Raw genomic sequence first — 25,280 nt, forward strand, 5'->3', positions numbered from 1 at the left:
TTTTTAAAAATAACAGAAATTCAGAAGTAAGCTCTCATAACTAAAAGTGACTTGGATAATACAAAAAAATAAAACTTTTAATATATAAAACACTCGCAACATAAAGAATGTAACAATCTCATGCCCACCTGGTTACCTCCAGCCAAGCTAGAAATCTACCTCCACTATCCTTCTATAAGTATGTGCCATTCAATACCTTCATCTCTCTTTCATTAGACAATTCCAACTAATTAGCAGATCTTTGCAATTTTACACCCCAGAACATCAAGTTTAGTTTCTTATCTCTCACCTTTGCTGTAGATTTATCAAAGCTTTCAATAACTCTAACTTGAGGGTTTTGCAGTAGCCCAGCTACCAGATTATGAAAGCTTTATCTGCGGTGAGAATTGGAAGTAGAAAGAAGGAATTCGATGTTGAAGATCTCTTTAAATGCTGAGCAAACAGGTCTGCTATTGGATTACTGGATTAGACATGGACCTACTAGGGAAAGAGAAGAATCATGGCAGCCTCTGAAACTGTTGGTTGGGGCAACTGCTGACTGGTGGTGCTGGTTCCTGAGATGAGCATTGCTGCTGGAGGCGAAAGTCAGGCAAACAGGATTAAGAATGTGGCAGTATAGAAAATATACCACTATGTATATTTTATGTAGGATATATACAAATTCAGAAATTGTAACTAATTCCTCTGCATTATGTTCAAGTTCTGTGCTTTTGCACTAGTCTCTTTACTTAAAATTACCTTTCCCAGACTAACCCACACTTAACTGGAGAAATTGCAACTCAGAAGGAGGCTTCCTTAACAATCTAAGTAAAATTAGTCCTTCTATGGCGCCATCACAACTTTGTACGTTTATGAATTTCCAATCACGCAGCAAGCATCGTCCCAATCACTAGGCTTACAAGCATGTATGGCCTGCTCTCAAAGAGCTTACAATCTAAGTGGGGTAGGGGAACACGCCCACAAACTTTTAAGTATAATGAGTACACATACGTGTGGGAAACTAGAGGAGACTAATGGTGGGTAGTCAGGAGAGGCACTGATATGTAGTATGTATTTGTCATGTGTGAGGTATTTTAATTGTGTGAATTCATTCAATTATCGCAACATTAACTATAAGTCAAGCTTAAGTGTTTAATAGCCCAAATTTAAACAGCTTTTATGTGGCAAAACTAGTTTACAAATTAGCCTCTCCTAGGTTATTTCTCTGCCAAACTAAAGTCAGAAAAGGCTTTATAGGAAGAATAAACATGAGCTGAAGCCATGGCCAAAGGCCACACCCAGTTGAGGAAGCTGTGCATGTACAGACGCCCAGGGGTGGTAGAATTAGAAGCAGTGTCCTTCAGAGATAATGGGTAGGGGCAGGGGGTGGGGGGGGTACTGACATGTCATATCATACTCAGGACTCTGGGTTTGGTCCCATAGGCAATGGGTAGGTTGCAAGTTAAGGATTTTTAAAGAGAGAAGTGGAAGAATCAGAGATACTCCAAATATACTACTTAATATGGACTTATATCCCAGCATTCATTAACATGTATAATTATTTTCTATATCATATTTATCCCCTTCTCTAGAATTTAATCTTTAATTGAATTGTATCCCATTCTCTGCCTATTATGTTGTGTGCATGCTTGCTTGTATTTTCTCATTTAATCTTTCAGCAAGTCTGTGAGAAAGGTGTTGTTTTATCTCCATTTTATAGATAGGGAAGTTAAGAAATTTGCCCAGATCATTTGATTTGATTTGAACCCAAGTTATCTGACAGCAAAATTATTTGATTAACCACAATGCTACATGCCTTCTGAATCTACACGCACTAGAGGAGTTTATTTAGGCACTCTCAGGTGAATGAGTTGTAGGAACATGAGGGAAAGGAATGACAGGCTGTCAATCTATAAATCTGAGTCACAGAAAGTATTTGCAGTAGAAGTCACACTTTGGGGCAAGGAGTTTGCTATGTCTGCTGCAGGATCTGGTGCTTGGGTAGTGTCTGACTTCTGAGCCTTCAGCAGCCAGGACAGCTAAGTCATGGGCTTAGTAATTTAAATCTAAATTTTATTTGTTTCTGTGACAGCAGGTAAGCCCTGCTAATAAAGATAAGAATTTTTATGGTTTTTGATTTTATGTAGAACAGCACATTTATAAGGATGAAGCTGCTTTACATTTAGCAAAAAAGAAAAAAAATTACTATAGAAATAGAAAAGGTGTTTGCCCTTAATTTGTCTTTTAAAAGAAAAAGTCATTACAGTCAGAACTTGCATTTGTATCCTCCCACATACTGCATTGCTTGATAAGTCATTTCTAATGGGGTCATCCATAGGGCATAAAGTTTTTTGGTTTTCTTATGAGTCACTTTTACTAGACTTTGTACCAACTCCAAGCTAGTAGATGTGTACCGATAATCCCTGAATTAACAATGGCTTAGCTTTTTTTTTTTTTTTACCTTATCATCGTACATAAGTGACACTCAATTCAGTAGAAACCATCCTTTGAATTGTGGATTTTGATCTTCCACACTAGTGATACTGGTTTAATACCCATGATACTGGGCAGCAGCAGAGAGCCAAAGTTCCCAATCAGTCACTCAATCACCAGGGTTGAGAGTTATATGTCATGGTATGCTCTACTTTCATCTGTGTATATGCGTTATAAAAACCCATATAAACATTTCACTCTCAGTGTAATAAATTATAAGAGGTATTGAACACTATTATAAAATAGACTGCATTAGATGATCTTGTCTAACTGTAAGCTAAAGCAAGTATTCTAAATTGTCTAAGGTAAGCCGGGCTAAATTCTGATGCACATTAATAGGAAACCTGTATTAAATACACTTTTGATTCGTGGTAGTTTCAATTTATGATGGGTATATCAGTATAACCCCATCCGTAAATGAAGAGCTTTCCAGTTTGCATATGCCTGAGAATAAGCATGAGTTATAAGGCTGAGAAGTTAATTGCATTCTACTCAGTTATCTGATTATCAGTTTCAATAGTTTGAGAAAATAGTGAGAAATTATAAAATAAAAATTAGCCTTAGGCCAATAATCTTTCTTTCCCCACTCTAAATCTTTTCATCTGTATTTGGGGCTAGGATCTCTGATTGGAAGAGCAGAAGCGCTATGAAGCCCAGTAGGGTGCGCTGATGCTTGGCCAAGTAGCGCACATCAAGGGCAGTCTCATTGTCAACATGCATGGCACACAGAATCACAGACTTCTGGACTGAAGTCTTTAAGCTTCCCTGTCTTCAGGCAAAATATGCCCATTTATGGACCATTTGTTTTACCTCTTTACCTAAGGTCATTTTCCCATGTTAACTGAATCAAAGAAACTGGGAAAAATTGAAGGGTCTCTAAATCTATTAACATTAGTTATATAATTTTCAAGATATTTCCAAACACACAAATACAACAGTTGTTATACTGTTTTTTAATACTAAGATTATGTTTTTCAAGTGTATTCGTGACCTTTCAGATTACCAAGGAAGTACCGAGTACAAGAAATCAATAAAACTTCTATATTGGAAAATGAGATCATCATATTCAAGGTCTTTGAAAATTCAGGCTATAACTATAATTATTCTTATATATATATATGTATACACACACACACACACACACATATATATATATATATTGAAATACATATATCGAAACATATATGATAAAGTAAAAAGATCACAAATTTGGAGTCAAATAGACCTGAATTCAAGAATCCTGGATCTGCCTCTTAGACCTGAGAAAACTATTTCACCTCTTAGAACTTCATTGAAAACAATGGGAAAATAATAATAGTAGTTAAAGATATTGAGCAGTTACTATTATGTGTAACACCATGAATATGTTTTAGAGGCATAATCTCATTTAATACTCAAAGCAACTTCATTCAAGAAACAATATTATCCTTTTTCAAACAAGGTAACTGAGACAAGAATAAGTTGAGTAACTTTTTCAAAGTCATAGAACTAACAATTATGTTCTTATCACTATTCTAAAATGTCTATTCTGTAGACTTTACATAATGATGGAAATAAAGCACTAAATCATAAATATGGTCTAATAAATTTAGCTAATACTAATAATTAATAAACATCAGATAAACCAACAGCAATGTTTAGCTTTATGAACTGATATATAATCGTGGTTCTCTAGTTATCAAGGTCAAATGGTTGGTTACACATATCTTACAGATTCACAAATATTTACTGAGCTCCTATGACATTGGGACCAGGATTTTACTCACTACTATGGCCCATGAAAATAGGCATGGTCTCTGTTCACACAGGTTTACAATCTCCAGGCAGCTGCAGTGAATTAAAGGCCACTGAGAATGACAATTACCTCTTAAAGAGATCATCATTACATTGGAAACTAAAGTGCCACTGATAGAGCCTACTTCTGGCTGATTAAGAATGGCAGTGAGTCGGGCCCTCCCTGGTGGCACATCGGGTTAAAGCACAGCACAAAGAAGCCACTTCAGCATGAGTTCGACCCCTCCCCTTCCCCGGAGGTGACCACATGGCATGGCAGACCTCTCCTGACCTGCCCGCTGCTCCCTTCAGCAGTGTACTTAGTCCTCGAACTTCCTGTTCTGCTCCCTACTCTGCCTCTGGTGAATCCTCTCACCCTCCGCATCTCTGGCCTGTACCCCAGTTCTGTACGAATAAATAAATAAATCTTTAAAAAAAAAAAAAAAAGAATGGCAGTGAGTCTTACCAAGTGATGGAAACAAAAGAAATGTAGTCACTGCCATCAACCTTTTAATCTATTTCTAAGGGTAAAAAAAATATTTTTGCATACTCCACAAATATCAATGTATCATTTTCATTTTCATGCAGTCTGCATATATGTAAGTTTTCTTAGGAATTTGGCATTCTAGGCTTAATTCTGGGCTCTTTCTGTCAAAGCACACGCATCTCAAGGTATATTGAAATCTCTCTATACAGGATTCTAGTCTATGACACAAAAACAATAATAAAAACTAAAAATCTCTCCAAGACACCATTATAGCTTTTTACTAATCATGTATGTTTTTCTCTTTCTCCAGCAGATAGATCTGCTAAATCTGTACTTTGAGGCTATCATACTGCTACTCTCCTCTACTTCCCTTTGTTATTCTACCACCAATTATGCAGCCCACAAGGGATTCTACCATATAAAGGTCTGTTACCCAGAGATCAAGTAATGTAGCAGCTGTTTATTTGCAAATACAGAATGTGATGAACACATGGTACAGAAAGATGGTTTTTTATGTTGATAGCTTCTAATTTGCATAGATTATCCAGTATCCTTTTTCCCTTTTTCAATTCTGCATATATGGTAAATAGTCTTTTTATTTCTCACTGAACTCCACTGAAATAGATAGGGCTGGAATGTCACCATGTGTTTGAAAGTGAAGGCCTCTGGCACAAAGAGATCTCAAGCTTTTAATAATAATAATAGCGATAACATTAGTCATCATAATAGCAAAATATGAGCATATATAAGTTGTTACTATGTGCCAGGCACTGCCTTAGGAACTTGACATGTATTATCCTATTTAATATTCATAGGAACGCATGACATTGGCAAATGTTATCTCCATTTTATCAGTAAGGAAGCTGAGGATACAGAGTGTAACACACTCTAACAAAAGTCATAAAGCTACTAGGTAGCCTAGTAGTGACTTTAAAGAATGATTTTTAAAGAACTAGCATGTAGGCCAGAGGTATGGGGCATGAAAGGGCTCATTAGAGAGAAAGTGAGAAACAGAAGAGGCAGGCTTACTGAAATACACTGCTGAGGAGAGCAGCAGACAAGCCAGGAGAGGTCTGCTGCACTATGAGTTAGCTCTCTGGCTTGGTTGGGGTCAAACTCGGTCATAGAGGTGATAGCACTAAGATTTAACCCCTATGCCACAAGGGAGGCCCCGCCTGCAGTGATTTAAATCCAAACATGTCACATTTTGGTCTCCTCTCATATCACACTCAGAATAAGGGAGAAGAGCCAAGCAGGATGCAAGGCAGGTGGGGGGGGGAGGCAGCGGGGGGGGGAGTGGAATGTCCTTAATCATTATTCATTCATTAAATGATCACATATTGAGTGTCTGAGGGTGACTGGCAGGAATATCTCAGGACAAGTTCTTTGCTCTAGCAAGTTGTGTTTGACTTGGAAAAGTAGAATCCCTACGAAGCAACTGCAGTGCTCACTCCACAGGGCAGTAATCAATACATGCCCAAATGTGGACAGCCAAGAGAGGGTAGGAACCTGGCATGAGGAGTTGAAGAAGACTTTCTTAATAAGGCCCTTTGGGGCAGGAAGTAAGCAATACATGAGAGTCCTCAGGCTATGTGAGAAGCTAAGAGCAGATGGAGGTCAATGCACTGTTGCAGTGGGAGATTCATGAGTGCTTCGGAGGGTACCTAATGAAGACTCTGGGAGTAAGTGCACAGGGGCAGGCAGCTTTGACAGCTCACTAGGGTGGGGCATTAAGAACAGGAAGAAAGGAACAGGGAGCCATTGCATGTGGGGAGGAGGCCTCTGAGGAAATATGGGACTACACAAGGCCATGTTGGCTGCTGGTACCAATGACCCATACTATGTGAGGTCATCATAATATCCATTCAATTAGGCTGCTTTTTCAGATCATTTTTATGCCTGTTTGTTTTAATAGTGGGCTGCCAAAGAGGTAAGTTTTGGTGGAAAGAATATTGATTGTTACAAACGTACCAGTGAGTCTCAATCACAGCCTTGGAACCCAAGAAAAGGAAGGTGTAGTGGAGAGAACTAGTTAACCTGAAATGTCAGGCAGGTAGCACAGAGACATGGGCCACTCAATCGTGCCTACACCCGGTAGCAGATAGCTGTTGTGTGGGGCAAGGAGACAAGATGATCACATCTTGTCTTCTGTGTTAAAAAAATAATCAAGCAGCTCAGTGAGGTGGAGGAAACCCACCAAAGTGATAAGACATCAGTCATTGCAACATAGATTAAGAAAACATTTTGCTAGACATGGCACAGTTCAATATTATCAGGATTTGGGACACTATTTTATTGCTCCTTAGACTGACTTATTTTCTGTTATGTGGAATAATGTACAGTGCCAGTTAAGCTTTTCTTGATCTTGTTGCTTCATGGTTAACTAGACTATGACATGTTCTTAAACTGACAGATCTGAACTCTGCTGGTACTCCTAGATAAGAAATTGGATTTCAAGAAAAGGAAATTTTTGTAGCCTAAGTTTGTTAAGAATATAGCTGTATTGTGTACTAAGAGTATAGCAGCAAAATAAATTCAATAAGCTCTGATTTGGTATTCTACAGAACAAAATTTGTAGATGAGTAAAGAAGTTAAAATATATTGCTCGTGACAGCTTATAACTGAACTTTCTGCAAGCATCATTTAAACTGTAGTTCTTTTGACTGAACATTTTTTTTCTTCAGTTACTCCAAACCGCTCTCTCAATAAGTGATCATTGTGCAAAGGTAAGATCAGGAGCCATAAATATGGATAATTGAGGAATGCATGCATCCAGATAACCATCACAGTATGCAGGAGTAGCTCCCATGATCTTTTTGAAGGTCACTGTGGTGAGGCCAGACCATGGTTTCAACCAGAAATAGGTTCAAAGCCCAGACTTGGTCCAGCATTTGGCACAATTTACTTCTTTTAATTCCTGGTGCTGTAAAATTGACTAAAACTCTTACTTGCACAAAAAGTTGACATTTTATGTGTCAACTTTTTGGGTTCCCCTCTTCCTTCCACATTATTCTTGTGAAAGTGACTTAAAAGGTAAGAGATGAATAAACAGAAACTGTTGATTTTTGGTCTTACCATTTTTGTCTGCTCTCCTCAGTATCTGGAAAAAAAGGAAAATTTTATCACCATTTTTATTAGCATCACAGTGAACATTATATTCATAAATTACTCACCCTTTATTAAATAAAAGAAATTCCAATTGTAAGTAAATATCATCCAATTTGTGATATTTCTTTACAATAATTAAGAACTGAAAACAACCCAAATGTCCATTAACAAGTGAATATACAAATGGGTAATTTGCATATAATGGAATATTACTGGGGAGGAAAAAGGAATGAGCTCTTGCTGCACCCATTATCTTAGATGGAATTCAAAGTAATTATGTTGAATAAAAAGACTGGATACACTATAATACCTATGATCCATTTATTTAAAATTCTAGAAAATGCAACGTATCTATAGGTCACCAAGAGCAGATTAAGGACTGCTTAGTTATAAGCAGGTTAAGGAGTGCTGGATTTAGAAGGAAACATAAGGAAACTTTTGGGGGTTGACTATTTATCATCTGATAATCATAATGGTCTAATAAATATATACATGTGTAACAACTCACCAACTTTTCATTTAAATTTGTACAATTTAAGTATTCATATCTCATTAAAACTGGGAAAAAAAGAGAAACAACAGGAAAAATAAATTGTTACAACTAGGCACTCATGAGCCTGTACTATATCTTACTTTGGTTCTATGCATTGACTATATTATTTGGGGCCTAGTTTTAATTGTCTTAACCTTAAGCTTCTTAACCTTGGGAAGGAATCCCATTTTCTCCTGGGGAATAAAACCTGCCCCCACTCTTGGCCCATACACCCCCGGGTTGGAGTAAGTTGGTGTGGCCATCTGGGCGTCACATGCTTCCCACCACAGTGCCTGCTTAATCATGAGCACAGTAAGGCCAGTGACGACAGGTCATGCTTGCTTGACTTATCAAGAGAGACATGCTTTCTCATCTGCTGACTTTGACCTTGCTAAGATACAGGCCAGGTGCTGCTGTCTACATTTTTATTATCATATATGTCATGGGTTAAACTGTACCAAAGTTCTAACCACCAGAATTGTAAAAGGGACCCTGTTTAGAAATTGGACCTTTATTGATGTATTCATTTAAAATGAGGGCTTACTGGGGCTGGGCCCTAAATCCAAGGACCAGTGATTTATCAGGAGAGAGTTCTGATAGAGGCAAGATTAGAAAGTGCTATGTGGGCAGACACTAGAGTGAGGGAGCTGCAATCCAAGAAACATTGAGGACTGACAGGTGCCATTTGAGATTAGGAGAGAGGCATGGGTCGGACTCTCCCCAGAGTCTCCAAGGGGAGCATGCTCCAGGCCATACCTTTTTTACCCCGACCTACCACAACTGAGAGCATAAAGATTTGTTGTACAAACCACTCTTGGTACCATTATTTGTTATAACAGCCCAGAAAATGAACACCTTATCAACCTGTAAAAAACTAGCAGCGTCCCAGCAACTGAGAAAAACTGGATCCTGATGACTCTGGAAGCCCCTGAATAAGTGATGTTGACAAGATGATCTCTGCTTCTTATTTCAGGAACAGATGATTTGTTATTTATTTAAATTTAAGATAGTTTGGAGTTTTATTTTTCCTGTTACTATACAAATATGCAATGAGTCCGTACTAAGGGAAAAACAAATCTGGATACTATAATATACAGTTATGTTATATATAGCACCAAAGAAACATCCCTGTGCAATATCGCAAAGACAACATTCAATCTGGGGGAAGAGGCACTTCAGGATCATTATTCCTTAGCAATATGCATTGGTGGGTAAGACCACAGCTACTCTTAAAATTTAGGTCATCACTTCTCGGCCAGCTTAAAACATGAGCAAGAGTTTTTAATTACCAAACTGCCTGCCTTTGGTTTCTGCTATAGAACCATTATCTTCCTTTCTTTCTGTTCCCTCTATAGATATGAATAACAGATGGATCTAATTATTATTACAATGAGTTTTATCAAAAAATGCTAATATTATTACTAAAAGTGTCACCCATTAAAAATTTTCAATGTTAGATATGTATGCCCTGATTTGCATACATAAGTCAATTTTTTTAAGCCAAATTTATTTAATTCTTAAAGTACAACAGTTTTCAATAGTAAGAGCTTCTATGCTAAAAGCATAATGAGACACAAATTCTTTTTATAACACAGAGTTAATTTCTGATAGGGGTTTGAGGTATCTATCTCTCCATTGTAACCATCTTCTCTGACTGAGAAACACTTGCTGAGAGTCAGGGAGCATATTTCTTAGCTTTGATGTGTTCCAAGCTTCTATTTCAAGCTCCACTGTGTCCGTATGAGTTTGAAGTGACCAGAATAGGAATAACTACACACCAGAGACTTGGACCCAGGACTTTTGTCATTTCACTTCACAAAGAGCAAACTTAAATAACATTCAGCCTCTTAGAGATGGATTTAAGACAGAGGTTTTGTTAGGAAGGCAACTCTTTGGAATTAAATACCATCATAGAGCTATCTATGATGCAAATTTTGCTTTTGATCTCAGACTAATAAAAAATGTACTGTAGATAACAACTGACTTCATTATGTTCACTGCCAGAGCAATTTGGGTCAAAAAATCTTACTGGTTGCCCTCACAAGATATATAGTAAATAGATTAAGCATTAAAATTTAGTGTGGATGGCACATGTTTTGCAATAATTTTGAGGTTTTTCAAATCTTTTCTCAAAAAGATAATCTTTGAAGGGGCTTAACTGAAATTTTTCATTTCTCACTGGAAGTTACTGGAAGTAGTTGTTAAATATAAATGCTATCTTGGAGAAATAAAACAATGTCACAATCACCATTCACTAAACAAATATTTGCTAAGTACCTCCCCCCATGCTCAGGTTAAAAATTAGAGACCAAAAGGGACTCCCTGGTGGTGCAAGGATTAAAGTCTCAGCGCTATCAAGTTATCACCAGCCATTGCAGCATGAATTTGATCCCCAGCCAGGGAGGTGACCATGGTGCAGCAGACCTCTCCTGTCTCTCCAGCTGCTTCCCTCAAGAATGTATTTCAGTACATCTGCCTGTTCTGTTCCCCACTCTATCTCTGGTGAATCCTTTCACCCCCTGCATCTCTGCCCTACATCCCAGTTCTTGTATGCATAAAAATATAGCAATAAATCTTAAAAAATATTGGAGACCCAGAGATCCGGTAAGTGCCAGAGTAGACTCGGGGGTACAAGACAGGGGTGTTGGGTCTGGAAACTGGAGTACTGTTCAGGAGGGAATATAGGGGATCTTAGTGTGCGGACCTGCATATCCAGGAGGTAGTTCTGCTACTAAGGCACTCAACACCATGAAATGGGGTGCAGGGAAGTGGGCACAGAAGGATGGGTAGAGAAATAAACAGCACATATACTTTGCATCATGTAAGCATAGTGCTAGAAAATAATTTTTAATGTATGAACACAGTAAAGCAAAGATTGTCTTATTTTTGGTAGTTCCAGAAACTAGTAGAGTGAGGTTTGTTTTGTCAATTGGGGTAGATAATGATGGGGTTCATTGCCATTCTCAACAATCAACTGTACATGTTGATTAATCTCTCTCAAGTGCCTACTAGGTGATATAGGAGGTGTGCAGTTGTGACAGAATTCAGTCACAGAACCATTGTTCCTGAAGAGTTGTTTGTGCTCTCTCAGTCCTACATCTCTGTTCTCATATAGATGTATAATGTTTTAGAATTAAGTATCTGAAAAACAATTATTCATCTTCAGGAAGTCCCTGGCTGGGCAGGTTTGGTATCTGTTGTTAGGAGTGTTTGTGGTTGGTAAATCATCTCTTTCCTTCACAACTTTCTGGGTCCAATTTCTGCTTTACATTTCCTTCCAGTTAAAAAATAGAGAAATCACTTGGAAGAAGACAGTGGCATCAAATGGGTGAAATTGCTTCTAACCTCATCCCGGACTTTTGTTGCCTTGGGAATGAGTTGAAGGTTTATTCTTTTCTCTTTGCATAGTGGCAAGGCTGATTAATGTGACTCAAAAGAGTGCTCACATTATATGAACTAATATTCTAGACTAGAGTTTATTCTCCCTTATCTGGAATGTACTAACCTGTGGGAACATAAGACACTGCAGAAGAAACGTAATTGTCACCCTTCCAGTCTTTCCCAGGTGTGTCCCACTGTGCCGAGCCCCTTCTGTGGCGGGGAGGTGCCCTGAGCAAAGGCACTGCACCCCCTCAGTGTGGGGCATGCCTTGGTACCAGTGCTAGGTTTTCTAAGCTCCCCAACCCCCTGTAAATATGCAAGAGTATTTAGGATGAATTGACATTTAATTCTGCCACATTTTTGAAAGATAATCATAGCATAAAATAAAGCAGATTTATACAGAAATATTTCCTACATTAGAGTGTGAATTTGGCTACTGTTATTTATGCATTCAACATGGATCACCCAGTTATCAACAGTGCAAACTGATATAGGTCATTTCCTTACCCCCCACTCAGGTGTCGACCCTATGAGTTCTTATTTCACAGCAACCTTTAGAATTAACTATCATGCACATTATTATTGCTGACTTGGAGAAAAGGACCATAAAGCAAATGTTAACAGTTGTAGCAAATCTCTCCCTGCTGTTCTGATCTATGATTAGTCCCTCATCAGCTAGGTATATCAGGCCATGTCATTAACAGTATCCTCAAAAGCAATTTAAAAAACTTCTTAGAAGATTGATTATTCCTATGTTAGTTGAAATATAAACACTGGAAATCAAAGGGTTATTTTCATATCTGGAAATTAGTCTCTGTGATACAGAAGACTTTAATTGATTTTATTTCTGTTCCTCTTTGGAATAGGAAATATCTATCACCTATTTATTAAAAGCTGAACAGAATTCAAAAAACAATCTTTCTTAGCAGTGCTACTAGAATACATTAAAACTAATCAAATAAAACTATGTATTTATATTTCACATTTTATTTTTGCTAAAGTAACATGATCCATAAATGAATAATTCAAAACCCCCCAAGTCACAAATCCTTTTTCATGTCACATAGTTCACCAGAATGTGGAATTTTTACAAAATATCTCAAAGTGTAAACAAAATATTTTCTGAGACAAAATCCAGCAGCAAATTTTTGTTTTTGTAGACTATCATTCTACTGACAAACAAGCATGTCAACACCTCTTATAAAATCAGTTTCATATTTTTATTTATAAATTCTAGAAATAGATATAAGAAGGCAAGAGTGTCCTATTCACAGAGTACAAGTCTTGTCAGGGTAGGGATCTGATTGTATTTATTGAAAGACTTGGAAACAGTTATGCATATATAATAATAAATGAGATTTTAATTTACTTTCTTTTGTTTTTAAATGACAGTTTGAACACTTGGATCAAGGTTGGTGTATGTGTCTGGGAGGATGACTTCCCATTTACACAGTTTCAATCCATTCCTCTCCACATTATCCCCATGATTTGCTGTTTTATATATAAAAAAAGAAAAATCACAGGAAGCACTTGATATACTTGGGAGGCGCAGTGAAGATCAGGTCAGAATGACTGGAGGACCCTCTTGCCTTCTCTGAATCAAACTTGTGGCAGCTTAGCTATCAACTACATAACTGACGTGATTATCAAGGGCCCTGATCTCTCTGTCCCTGAAGATTTTCTTCTCAAGAATGCTATGGCACCTTCTCTTTCCTTCCTGTTTAGTTGTGAAGTCCCTGAAGGGATTTTTGGCCCTAAGTGGCAGGACATAAAAGGAATATCACCAGCCAGTTCAACCATTAGCACCAACAACACTATCTAAATGACCAAGCCATTCTGAACAAGGGTTCCTGAATAACGTAGTTAGGTCTACTGAGTAAAGGCAAGGGGATCAGATACCTCTGTTTCTATGGGAAGATTCTGTCAACCAGAATCTACAAGAGCTACACAGTGATCAGGCGAGAAGGCTGTCAGGGGACACATTTGAGTGTGAACCATATCTTTGGATCTAGATGGAGGAAGGCAATATCTCCAGGGAATTAATTATTGATAGGAGTTTTACTCCCAATTAAAAAAAATTCAGCTAATAAACCCCAACTCGGGAGGACCCCTTGCTACCTCCCCCTCTCTTCATTATCTCTGCCTCACCATTATGATACTTCTAATTGAATTTTCTCATATTTTCATCTCTCCACAAATAACTGTATTTGTCCTCTGGTGCCCTTATCTTGATTTTAATAAGAAATGGTAACTCCAAGGAGGGAAGGTAGAGGAAACAGCACACAGCACTCTTCAATCACTCTGTCCATTTTTGCCATCAGGTCTCAACAAAGCAGCGACCAAAACTGTCCCCAGAAACTACCTCAGGGGACATTGTAAATATGACGACCAAAAGTCAAGAGCCCAGCAGGCCAAGTGAGGGTTCAGATAAAAGGAAACCTAAAGACAGAGAAATGAATAGGCAACAGGGTGAAAAATGAGAGAACAGGAACAGAGGAAAAGGAGGCTAAAGCAAAATTGAGAATTAAAACAAAACCAGACCAAAATCACAGCATGAAGACAGAAAAATACAGAGAGAGGAAAAGAAGGGTTGATCTTCCTATCAGAGAAAAGGAGAAAGGAGTCTGTATCTGAGCCAAGGAAAGGACCGCAGGACAGCCAAGAGCTAAAACTGAGGAAGATAATCATAGTAATTACAACTTGCAGGGGTACAAGGGAGAATAACAGGAAAGAAAAACAGAAAGACGGGAGAGGGCTGTGAAAAAGAATCATCATGAACGAGCACTAGGTGACCACTGTAAAAAAAAAAAAAAAAAAGCAAGAGTGATTTTAAAGTAATTTGTTTTTTGTGGAGGCTCAGGGCGCCGTCTGCACAGAGACCGCAAACCCTGCCGGGTTTCCCCTCAGGCTCAGTGAGGTCCCGGCTGCAATAGGCACATTCCCATGAGTTGGGACAATGCCCGCCCTCCCTTCGCCCCCTTTCAGAAAACCTATTTCCTCAAGCGAAGACTGCTGTATTTACAAATCTATTCTCTCTGGAAACCCAAGGTTTTGGGGAAATAGAACTTTTCGGATTCTTTAGAGGGAAACAGTCCTTTTTACAAGTGGAGTGCTGGTCCTCTCCCTAGCATTTGCCTCGGTGGTTTTCAGGGGGAGAGAGGAGTGAGGTAGGGATAGTGCTCGCCAGGGTTCCCTAGGCAAAACCCCAGCGCAAAACCCCGCTGGCTGTTCAGCACATAGGTAGCTCTCCCTCCTCCCCACCTAACTCTTTCCCTCAGTACTTACGTCGAGGAAGATAGACATGCCCTTGGACAGCTGCAGGGCAGAGCTGAGCTCCTCTGAGGAGTTGGTGGAGGAAGGCGATGTCTCCTGGGAATCCTCCATCCTCAGGGGGCCGGATCGGCGGTTGGAGCTGGGCAGGCAGCCGCACAGGCTCAGCCAGGGCGCGGCCGCACCGCTGCTCTCCACGCTGCTAGCCCAGTGCAGCGGTCTAGAAGCCCAGCGCTGCTCCGCGCCCTCCCTCTCACTCTCCTGCTCGCTAGCCTCGCTCCCAGTCTCCGGCCTCCGCGCTCCCACGCGTTCAAACTCGCGCCTCCCCCCTTTCCTCTGCAGACAGCGCCTGGATCTGGATCAGGCTCATCCTTGCACTTAGCAACGAGTCAACTCGAAGGGGTGTGGACTCACATACTCCCCGCTGCGGCCCCCCATACCCCGCCCCACTCCTCACCCTTTTTGACCAAAGCAAGTGGAGATGACCCATTCCAAATCGCGCTGAGGTTTACAAGAGGAGGTACACAGAGAGGGACAACAGATGGAAGAGCATTTGTCAGCAGTAGCCAAAGTTCAAAGGAAGGATGCCCACAACTCGCCCCATGTGAAGGAAACCACAAATTCAGAAGAATTTGAAGAGTTTTTGGCAAATTTGTTTTTTGTCCAACAGACCTGTCTGCTTCTGCCAAAAAGTTGAGTGGGTTCAAGAAAACCTCTCACAGTAATGAGCGCTTGGTTTAGCACAGAGGTTAAATGATTCCGTTTTGGAATCTTTGAGGCCTGGGTTAGAAATCAATCTTAAAATATTGTTATCTTCTGATCTAATAAGTTGCTATGTATTTAAGCCTCAGTTTTCCTCAACAGGAAAATGGGCAGAGGATGATGCTTACTTTAAAGCGTTCTGGTATTTAAAGGTGGCAGTGCCGCAACACAGGTAGTGCAGGCACCTTTGCGTAGACTAACCATCAAAAGCATCATGGAAAATATTGTCAGGTAATAATGTTCAAGAGAAGTCTTTCCAAACTGCAGTTGTAACAAATGGTTATCTACCTGTGCTTAAGTGTTGAAAGTAGGGTAATCTATTCAATCGTTGACTACCCCAGGGAAGGCTGCAAAAGCATCAATCTCACGAGTCACATCACTGTTTACTGGGCATTTAAGACGTGCAAGGTACGTGCCAATTGCTGTGTGGTTTACAAAGTTGAATTATGTCAGAATAAGAGGAAACAAAAGAAATAGTACCTTAGCCCAGCAAGATTTTAACTCTGAGAACTGATGGGTGCTTTCAGATTTCCATTTTGACCTACCCATGAAAGAGAACATGTTTATCCTGTTGGCCACATGATCAACCTGAATGCAGGACGGTGAAAAGCTTAAAAAGAGGCAGTATTTGCAATGCATAAAACTGGTTGATACTCCAATGGATAGAAATAGAAGGAAAAGACATTCCAGCCAATGGAGGAGCATGAGCAGACATGGTTCCAGGAAAGCCCCTGAAGTCTGTGCTGAGAAGCAGTCTACTGGGAATCTCTGTAAACATACAAAATCCCAGTCTCCACTGGAGGCTAAGTTGAAATGACAAAATATGAGACCCAAGAATCTAAGCCCCTCTCCCCATACGTTTCATTAATATACAAATGCTTTGAAGCAGGGTCAGGATGAGAGTGAATCTAGTGAGGTGTCTTGGTCAAAATATAAGGAGGTGGTATATTGCAGTTATACCCCCTTCGAAGGAATTTCTTAAGTTCTGCAACTTTGGGGTCTCTTTAATCAAAGTCCCAGTCCTGGACTCTGTACATCAGTGTTTGCAATAAATGTATCCAGTTTGCAAGTCTGACCAGATAGTGGAATTTCCAGGAATATATGGCCACTTCAAACTGTAACCACAAATTCACTGACACTCTTTCTACAGAAGTGACACCTTGAAGGGTTGTGACTACCGCAATGAATCAGAAGGTCTGGCATGTGTCTTTGGAGGTTAGGCATGTAAAGACCTCTCAATTTCACTTTTCAATAGAATATTGGCTCCTGGAGTCCTGGAGTTCCTATAAGAAAGTCTGGCTTCCTTGAGCCACCATGCTTTGAGGAAGCAACAGTGGTCTGGAGAAGCAAATGCAGACACTATGCTAAGGTTCCAGGTGAGCCCAGCCCGCCATCACAACCTCTGCAGGGATGTGATGTGACTAAAGAAGGCTCCAGATATCACAGCACCAGGCTGACTGAGGCGTGCCACACCATCTGCTCTGCCTTAGCTGAGAGCCCAAACATCACAGTGCAGAGATGTGTGTGCAGTGCTGTGCCCTATCTGACTTCTTGACCCACAAAATTGTCATTGTATAACACAAATAAATACTCATGGAGGTTTGTTTTCTAACTGTGATGAACCAAATTAAGGTGCTTAAAAAATAAACAAAAAAAGAAAAAGAAAATTAATGCCTGGGCTTTCACCCCCAGCTTCATAGTCAATTAGTATGCTCTGGGCATGCTAACTAGTCATCAGTTTTATTCTGGTTGTTTGTTTATATTCTGCAGGTAATTCTGTTGTGCAACCAGGATTAAGAATCACTAAACTGATCTATACTGTACATACAGATCAGTAGAACAAACATCAGAAGATAGGAAGAGGCTGCAACACAAGGATGCTACAAGTCTAAGGCCAGAGCTCTCAACTTCACTAGGTAGGGAGCTAGGGATATTAGAGCTAATCAAAGCAGATATTGATTCGAGTTGTGCTTTAGAAATAGTTGTCTGACATCTTTGTGTGCTTTTATGTTATTAACCGCAACTCTCATTATCTCAACTCCTAGAGTGGGGCCCTTCTCTATGAAAACTGCTTATAAAAAAAATCAGTCAAATTATCAAGTCAAGTCATTACTGGGCATTTTAATCACTGAAAAGGACAAGGTAGGCAGAGGGGTACTGCTGGGGAACTGGTAACCAAGTTTATAAAAATAGAATATTATTTGTTCTTGTCAATGGATAGAGAATTGAATAGATTTTTCTGCAACAAAGGATTTTAAGTCTGACCCCAGACCTTTTAGGTCCCTTAAATTCAGCTCTGCATGTGCTCACATTTTTATTCCAACCCCATGGTTACAAGAGCAGGTGACAAAGAAGAGTTTCTCTGATTGTAAATGAAGAATAAGAGAATAATCAGCAGTCATCATTCACAAACTAAGGAGCTATTTGTAACACTTCAGTAAAAATTTTCCTTTTACCTTTGCTGACATAAAAGATACTTTCTGTACCTGTGGCTTTGCTTATTTCCTCTAATGGTCTGTAGAGAAAAAATATAAATTATTAAACAATGATTATTTTTTCCCTATTTCAGCATGCACACTGTGATGCTATATCTGACATCTCTATTTAATAGAAATGTAATGTTCATAGAAGACTCTGCAGAAATGGGTGGCAATTAGATTCCCATTCACAGCCAAATTCAATCAGCTCTACAAAGTGGTAACCAAACATATTTTTGGTTTTCTTTTTATGTAGACAGTGTGCATTTCTGAAAACTGTTTTCACACATCATTTTCCTGAAACACAGATGCTCTGCTGTATGTAGTAAGAGTCACAAACAGGAGGCAGTAGGCTAGAGGAAAGAGAATAGATCCCCTCACCAACTTCCTTGTAACATGATTATGTGTGTGTGTATGTGTGTGTGTGTGTTGGGGGTGAAGGGATGTAATTCAAGATTCCAGCTCTCTTTTCTTATTGCAAAACTTTGACACAGAGGCATTTCTAGCATTTCAGGAGAGCACAGTCATGCGGGAAGTGTATTTCAATCCATCTCTGCTTCATGGAGGAACTATTATCAAGGTCTATCTTATTTATATTTTTCAAGTACTAAAGAAGGCTTTCCTTTAGAAAAATGACTCAGATACCTTTCAATTAAATTAACATATGTTCATGGCTTTGGCAGTTTAACCATCTTCCCACACCTATCCTCAGCATGTGGATCCTGATTGGGTCCGGTCCTACTTCTCTGGAGGAGGGACCTATTCTCTGCTCTTTGGAGCAGAGACTTAGATCTTTACCTGGGACTATGGATGTGGATTTAGAGGCATGAAAGGAAATTTATTAATGGCAATATTAGTGGACAAAAGCAGTGTAGTGTCAAATGTCTACTACATCACAGGAACTACACAGGAAAATAAGAAACTTTTTAAGAAAGGAACTTTGACTTTGATTTCCATAACCCTGTTCTCCAAGCTTGATCATCAACCTTACTGTGGACTTCTTAAATAAGCAGCTACCTTTCCAAAGTGTTTAACTGAATCAGAGTTTAGAAAATTTTTTCAGGTAATGCAGAGTCATCAGCTAATACTCACTGTGTTTTATGTTCGATCTTCAAATATACTCCTCTCAGAGCTGAAAGTCTACACTCTTTTGCCAAACGTTTCCTATTTCCTCCAACCCCCAGTCTCTGGGAACCACTTTTCTACTTTCTGTTCTATGGGATTGAGGATTCATTATCACTCTCTGTCTGGTTCATTCTGTTTAACATAAAGTCCTCAAGGTACACCATGTTATCACAAATGGCAGACTTTCCTTCTTTCTTACAGCTGAATAATATTTGTATGTGTGTGTCCATTTTTTATCATTCATTCATGAGGGCCACTTAAGTTGTTTCCCTCGCTTGACTGTTGTTAATAATGCAGCAATGAGCATGGAATACAGGGTCATATTAGAATTCTATTACTAATACTTCTGGGTGAACCCCTAGTGTTTCCCATTGTGACTGTACAACTATGAAAAAGTTAGAAAACTCTGAAAATCAGTAAGAGTTTTTAATGCTCAAAGTCTGACAGATAAATTCAATCTAAAGTTCTCTTGTTAAAAAGAGCCACCTGTTAAGTGACTGAGGAAAAATTGGTTTAAAAAAATATTCTTTCAGACATTTGTTAAGTACCTCCTTCATGCCAGGTAATGGACTGGAATAGCTGTGGGAATGATGAAAAAGGCTGTTTCTGCTTCTTTCAGAACATACATAACGTAAGGAGACACCATTTTCATAAGTAGTTCTGACGCAATGAAACAGCAGACTTGCAGAGAAAGCCGAGAGCCAGAGAAGAGCACAGTTCCCCCTTAGTACTTATTCTGCATGGCCATTCATGCAACTCAGATGGCAAAATGAGGACTCAGTAGTGAGTCATGAGACAAAATTATTTTTTTGAACAAATAATATAATAGTCTATTTTTACATAATTTTGTGCCTTTTTCCATCTCACTTGCAATCCCCTTGGGCTTCCCATCACCAAATCACCCATGTGCCATCACCATAGTCCAGTGCACTTTCCTTCCCCCACCCCATTTTTGATCCCATTCCCCACTCCACCCCCATAAAATGTTCTGGGGGAACATGTAGCTGTTCATTATTATTATCATTTTCTTGCCTGGTCCGTTATACTCCTGCTATGAGTGAAACCATCTGGTATTTTTCCTTTTCTTTCTGGCTTATTTCACTAAGCATGATCTTTTCCAGCTCCACCATGTTGCTGCAAATGGCACGTTATTTTTTTATTTTTTTATTTTTGGTTGCTGAGTAATATTCCATTGTGTATATGTATCACATTTTTTTAATCCAGTCATCTACTTTTGGGCATTTAGGCTTCTTCCATGTTTTTCCAATTGTAAATAAAGCAGCAATAAAAATGGGGGTGTAGGTATCTTTGTGAATCAGTGTTTTTGTGTCTTTTGGATACCTCGGAGTGGGATTGCTGGGTCACATGGAAACTCTATTTAGCAGTTTGAGGAAACTCCAAACAGTTTTCCATAGTGGCTGTATTAGTTTGCATTCCCACCAGCAGTGCAGAGAGCTCCTTTTCCTGAGACAAAATTATTAACCAATAATGGCTATTTTCTATCAACTATTTTACCTTATGGATGCATTTTGTTCTGGTAAGATAGTGTGAGCAAAATAAAACTGTTGTCTACAGGTTTATTCAACTTAGAGTCCCTCCATCTTGCCCCAGCACCTAGTATCTTCTTTCAAGTATACTTTGCTACATGAGGGTGTTGTGTTTTTGTCTTGCTCATGGTCAAGTTTTCCCATCTATAATAAATAAGACTGAGGTATTGCATCCAAAGGCCTTAGCAAGTGCCAGACACAGAGAGAGCACTCACCAAAGATAGCCTAATTATCCCCACCACCACATCTGCTTTGGAATTGAATTGTAAAGACTGGATAGATTTCACAATAAAGGTCAGGCGCAGTGTCTGACATAGAACTATGAGGGTGCCGTTACTGTGAGGTGACTCTACAGCCCTGGCTACCACAGAAGGCCCTCTCCTTCAAACTTATTTTGGTTCACTGACCTTTTTTCTCTTCCTCGATTGTGTCTTCCTCATGTCTTCTAATGCTTTTAACTAAATAATAATGATTTCTAAATAATGTTCCTAGTTTATCTTTTGCCTTTTCTCCTCCACAAACTAATAACCCTGACCTTGACCTTGACCCTGACCCTGACCCTAAGGTTTCCACTGCTCTACAAGATGATGGTTATGTGACCAGTAGGTCTCCCCCTACCTGCAGATATGTATTTCAGCTTGGTTGGCCCACATCTCCTTACGGTTATTTCTTATGCATCTTGAATTGGACATGTCCAAAAATGAATTCAGCATTTTCCCCTAATTACCCTATTGTTCATATCTTGTTGAAGAAAGCTATACTCCCTTGATTCATTTGAAAGAAAATCCCTCACTGCCCCTCATGCTGCCGCTATTTTCTCCTCATCCCATCCAATCTGTTGCAGGGGTTACATTGGACTCCACCCTCTCTCCTCACTGTCATAACAGTCACCTCTCCCTGGAGCAGCACCAGCCTGATTTCCTTGCCTCCAGTCTTTCTCCCTCTAATCTGCTTCACATCTGCAATATAAGCTTTCTAACATGCACATGGAAGCATTGTGCATACTGGCTTAAAATCCTTCAGATTTTTCCTGGAACTTTCAAGATAAAATCACCTTGGCTGTATTATTTCTTGTCTTTCCACCCCTCATCCCTGCTTCCTCCCCCATCTCAATATTCTGGCCGTGAAGAATTGGGGGTGGGGTGAATGGCGGGATTAAGCTGACAAATTCTGATACCTTGAAGACCTGTGCCCAAGTCTCAAACTGCTTTATATTGTCTTTGGGTAGGAAGGCACGTTAATATACTAAGCATATTATTTAGCCTCCATTTTTCTCAGCTCTCAAACAGAAATAAAAAAGATACTGACAACGCAGGTTTAGATGAGGATTCAGTTAAATAATGCATGTAAAAACACTTACCATGGTACCTTGCACAAAAATAATGGCACGGACATGTGACTATTTATCATTACTTGCAGGTCTTTGAACATGCATTGTTCTTCCAGGATCTTGGGATATTGCCCTTGGTATTCTCTGCCTGGAACACACAGTCTTCCTATATAATCAGCCTGCCCATCATTTATTTGAGTTTTAAGTACAGACATCTTTTTCTCTCCAGAGGAGGCTCCCTTTCTCACCACGCCCACCCATCCCCAGGGCTGGCTTGGTTTTCCCTGCTCCTTCCACAACACTCTCTGCATCTCCCATTCTTGACCCTTATCTTTTAAAAAATAATTTTTAGATCCTTTCTTCCTGCCTGTCTAAACTCTGAAATGTACTTTTCATCTTTATCTTACGGCTGGTAAACTGCTAGACACATGGTAGGCACTCAATAGCTGTAGCGTGAAGGAACAAAATGAACAAAAAAGGAAAGAGTAAATAAATCTTGTACTGAATATTGGAATCAGAGTAAGAGATGAAGGTTGTTGGCTGCTTCCTTGTCATAATATCCAATTATGTGAATTGATGATAAAAGATGCAGAGACAAGGCAGGCAGAAGTCCTCCAGATTCGGAGGAGGATGGGGGAAACACTGACTGCTAAGGCCAGGCAGAGCTGCCTCGGGGTCACCAGGTAGCAGGCTGAGGGTGCTGAGGGATAGAGAGCAGCGACATCGGCCGAAAAAGGCAGGCAAGGTAAATGTTGGCTAGAGAAAAGTAAATGTTGGTGAGCTACCATTTCACAAGCAAAGAGTATAGGGGAGAGCTATTATAATTATAATAAACATCTACTTTTTTTTTTTTTTAAATTCAGGCTTAAGTTGAGATAGAAAAGGGAACTTGACCATGATGGCAGATGCCTTAGGGGTCTTATCCAGACCCTAGAATGTGGACATTTCCTCTCATGATTGTGGAAATCAAACCCAGTTTTGTCACTTACCAGCTGTGAGCAAGTCACTAGCCTGTCTGCACCTTAGTGGCCAGGCTGGAAGATGCTTATGGGGTTAGCTAGTAGAGACATAGATTGAGCTGTGAGCATGTTACAGGCAGACCCTGTGAACCCATATTCAGCACTATTTTTGATACAGAACAAGCTCTCAATGTTCCTGGTTAAATAAGTCAGTAAACAGCACATAATAGGGCCACCATTTGTGCAACGCTGATCTTTACTAACCTCAAAGATGAATGGAGACTATGTGAGGACTTCAAGTACATACTTGTCTCCCCTTTACCCCGCAGGCATGGTCCTACAACGGACTTGGTTCCTCTTACCCACAATTTTGGAATTATGGAGATGAAAATGCCCACTTCCTCTGTTTTCAGCATTTTTTCCCTCACCCCTTCATGTATGAAAAGCGACTTCCAGAATGCTATTTATTTCCTTTCATGATGGCAAGTTAGTCTGTAATTAGGGAATATGAAAGATACTCTCACCAAAACAAAACTTCCCAAAGCTGACATATGTTCCCTAGGTTGTGGGTGAACCAAGATTTTGGGGAACAATTTTCCAAAAGTGATTTTTAAGTAGACTGATTTAAACTACTTTTTACTGCAGAAGAGTTAGAAACCATATTCTAATCAAATAGCTATTCTTCTAGTCAATATTTCAGAAACCACAACATAAATCTCTTGTAATATTTTTTTTAAATTCTCAGATGTTTTCAAGAGTGGAATTTACAAAGCAATTTGCAGACAAATTACACTCGGAAAAATTCTCAGAGCTTAACAGCAATGACTTCCTCTTCTCAGAAAATTTCCTTCCCTGTTTCAAATTTGTCTGTTAGGAAGAAATAGAAGGGGAAGGTTTTGGTTTAAAGGAATAATACTTTAAAAATTGGAAATAGTGGGCCCTCCCTGTGGGGCAGTGGGTTAAAGCACAGCACTAAGAAGCTAAAGCCACTTCAGCACAAGTTCGATCCCCACCCCGGAGGTGACCCACATGGCATGGCAGACCTCTCCTGACCTCCCCGCTGATCCCTGCAGCAGTGTACTTCATTAGTCAGCCTGTTTTGCTCCCCACTCAGTCTCTGGTGAATCCTCTCACTGGCCCTGCACCTCTGGCCTGTACCCCAGTTCTGTATGCATAAATAAATAATTAAAAATAAATAAATAATTGGAAATAGCATTTAGACAAGCCAAGGAAATAGATGAACTAAATAAAACAAAAATAAACTTTTAGGTGATAAAACTAATTAGTGATTCCTAGAGGGAAGGAAAGGTGGATTCATAAATAAATTGGGTAAAAGCAGTCAATTGTATGGTGAAGCATAGAATTGGATATTTTGGGGGTGAACTTAATGCAGTATATATACATGCTGATTTTAATGAAGCACACCTGAAATTTATGTTATACTGTGGTATTAATTCAATAAAAAATATTTCAAAAACATTAGCAATAACAGTCATAGAAAAACTGATTATTGTAAGGTTCTGCCCCCTAGCCTTCATTAACATCCAGATTCAAAGAAATAGAGCTTTTAAGATTCTTTTAAACCACCTATTTTCAACGTGTAAAATTACTTTAGGTTTAGAATAATTTCCTTACTTCACTCAGTTCTTTCATTTTTGCTAATAGATGTTATCATAGTAATTTGAGCTATTGAATAAATGGGGGGAGGGGAAAGCTGGTTCAAGCACAAGTGCTTCAACTTCTTACCTACTTGTACTTCTATTTCATCATTGGAAAATGGGAATGATAGTAGCAGTCATCACATGGAACTTGTAAGGATTAAATAACTTGTTCCAGGCTCAAAGCAACTTCTTAAAAATTAATTGTGAATTTTTAACAACTAACATACAGATCTCTTAGTTCCTTAGTTCCTGATCATTAATGCAATCAAAAGAACTGGACATAATTTGGTGGAAAATTTTAGACTTAAGAAAAGCAGGGCTCATCCTTGTCTCTTCAACCCCTCACAAACCCAGTTATACACCAGGTCTTATAAGTTCTGACACATGAGTATTCAA

At 39.3% G+C, this 25,280-nt stretch overlaps 1 protein-coding gene across 1 annotated transcript in view; it reads right to left on the minus strand.

Annotated features, from left to right (window-relative positions):
- The window catches only part of NECAB1 (N-terminal EF-hand calcium binding protein 1), a 120,805-nt gene extending 105,520 nt beyond the window's left edge, over positions 1-15,285 (minus strand). The window contains exons 1-2 of the mRNA XM_004679741.2: positions 15,039-15,285; positions 7,808-7,832 (exon numbers count right to left, since the gene is read on the minus strand). Of these exons, the coding sequence (XP_004679798.1) occupies positions 7,808-7,832; positions 15,039-15,137 (124 nt within the window). The 5' untranslated portion in view covers positions 15,138-15,285. The remainder of the gene's footprint in view (positions 1-7,807; positions 7,833-15,038) is intronic.
- Between the last annotated feature and the right edge of the window lie 9,995 nt (positions 15,286-25,280).

The sequence above is a fragment of the Condylura cristata genome, unplaced genomic scaffold, assembly GCF_000260355.1.
Source record: "Condylura cristata isolate star-nosed mole 26May11 unplaced genomic scaffold, ConCri1.0 scaffold00009, whole genome shotgun sequence".
Lineage (NCBI taxonomy): Eukaryota > Metazoa > Chordata > Mammalia > Eulipotyphla > Talpidae > Condylura > Condylura cristata.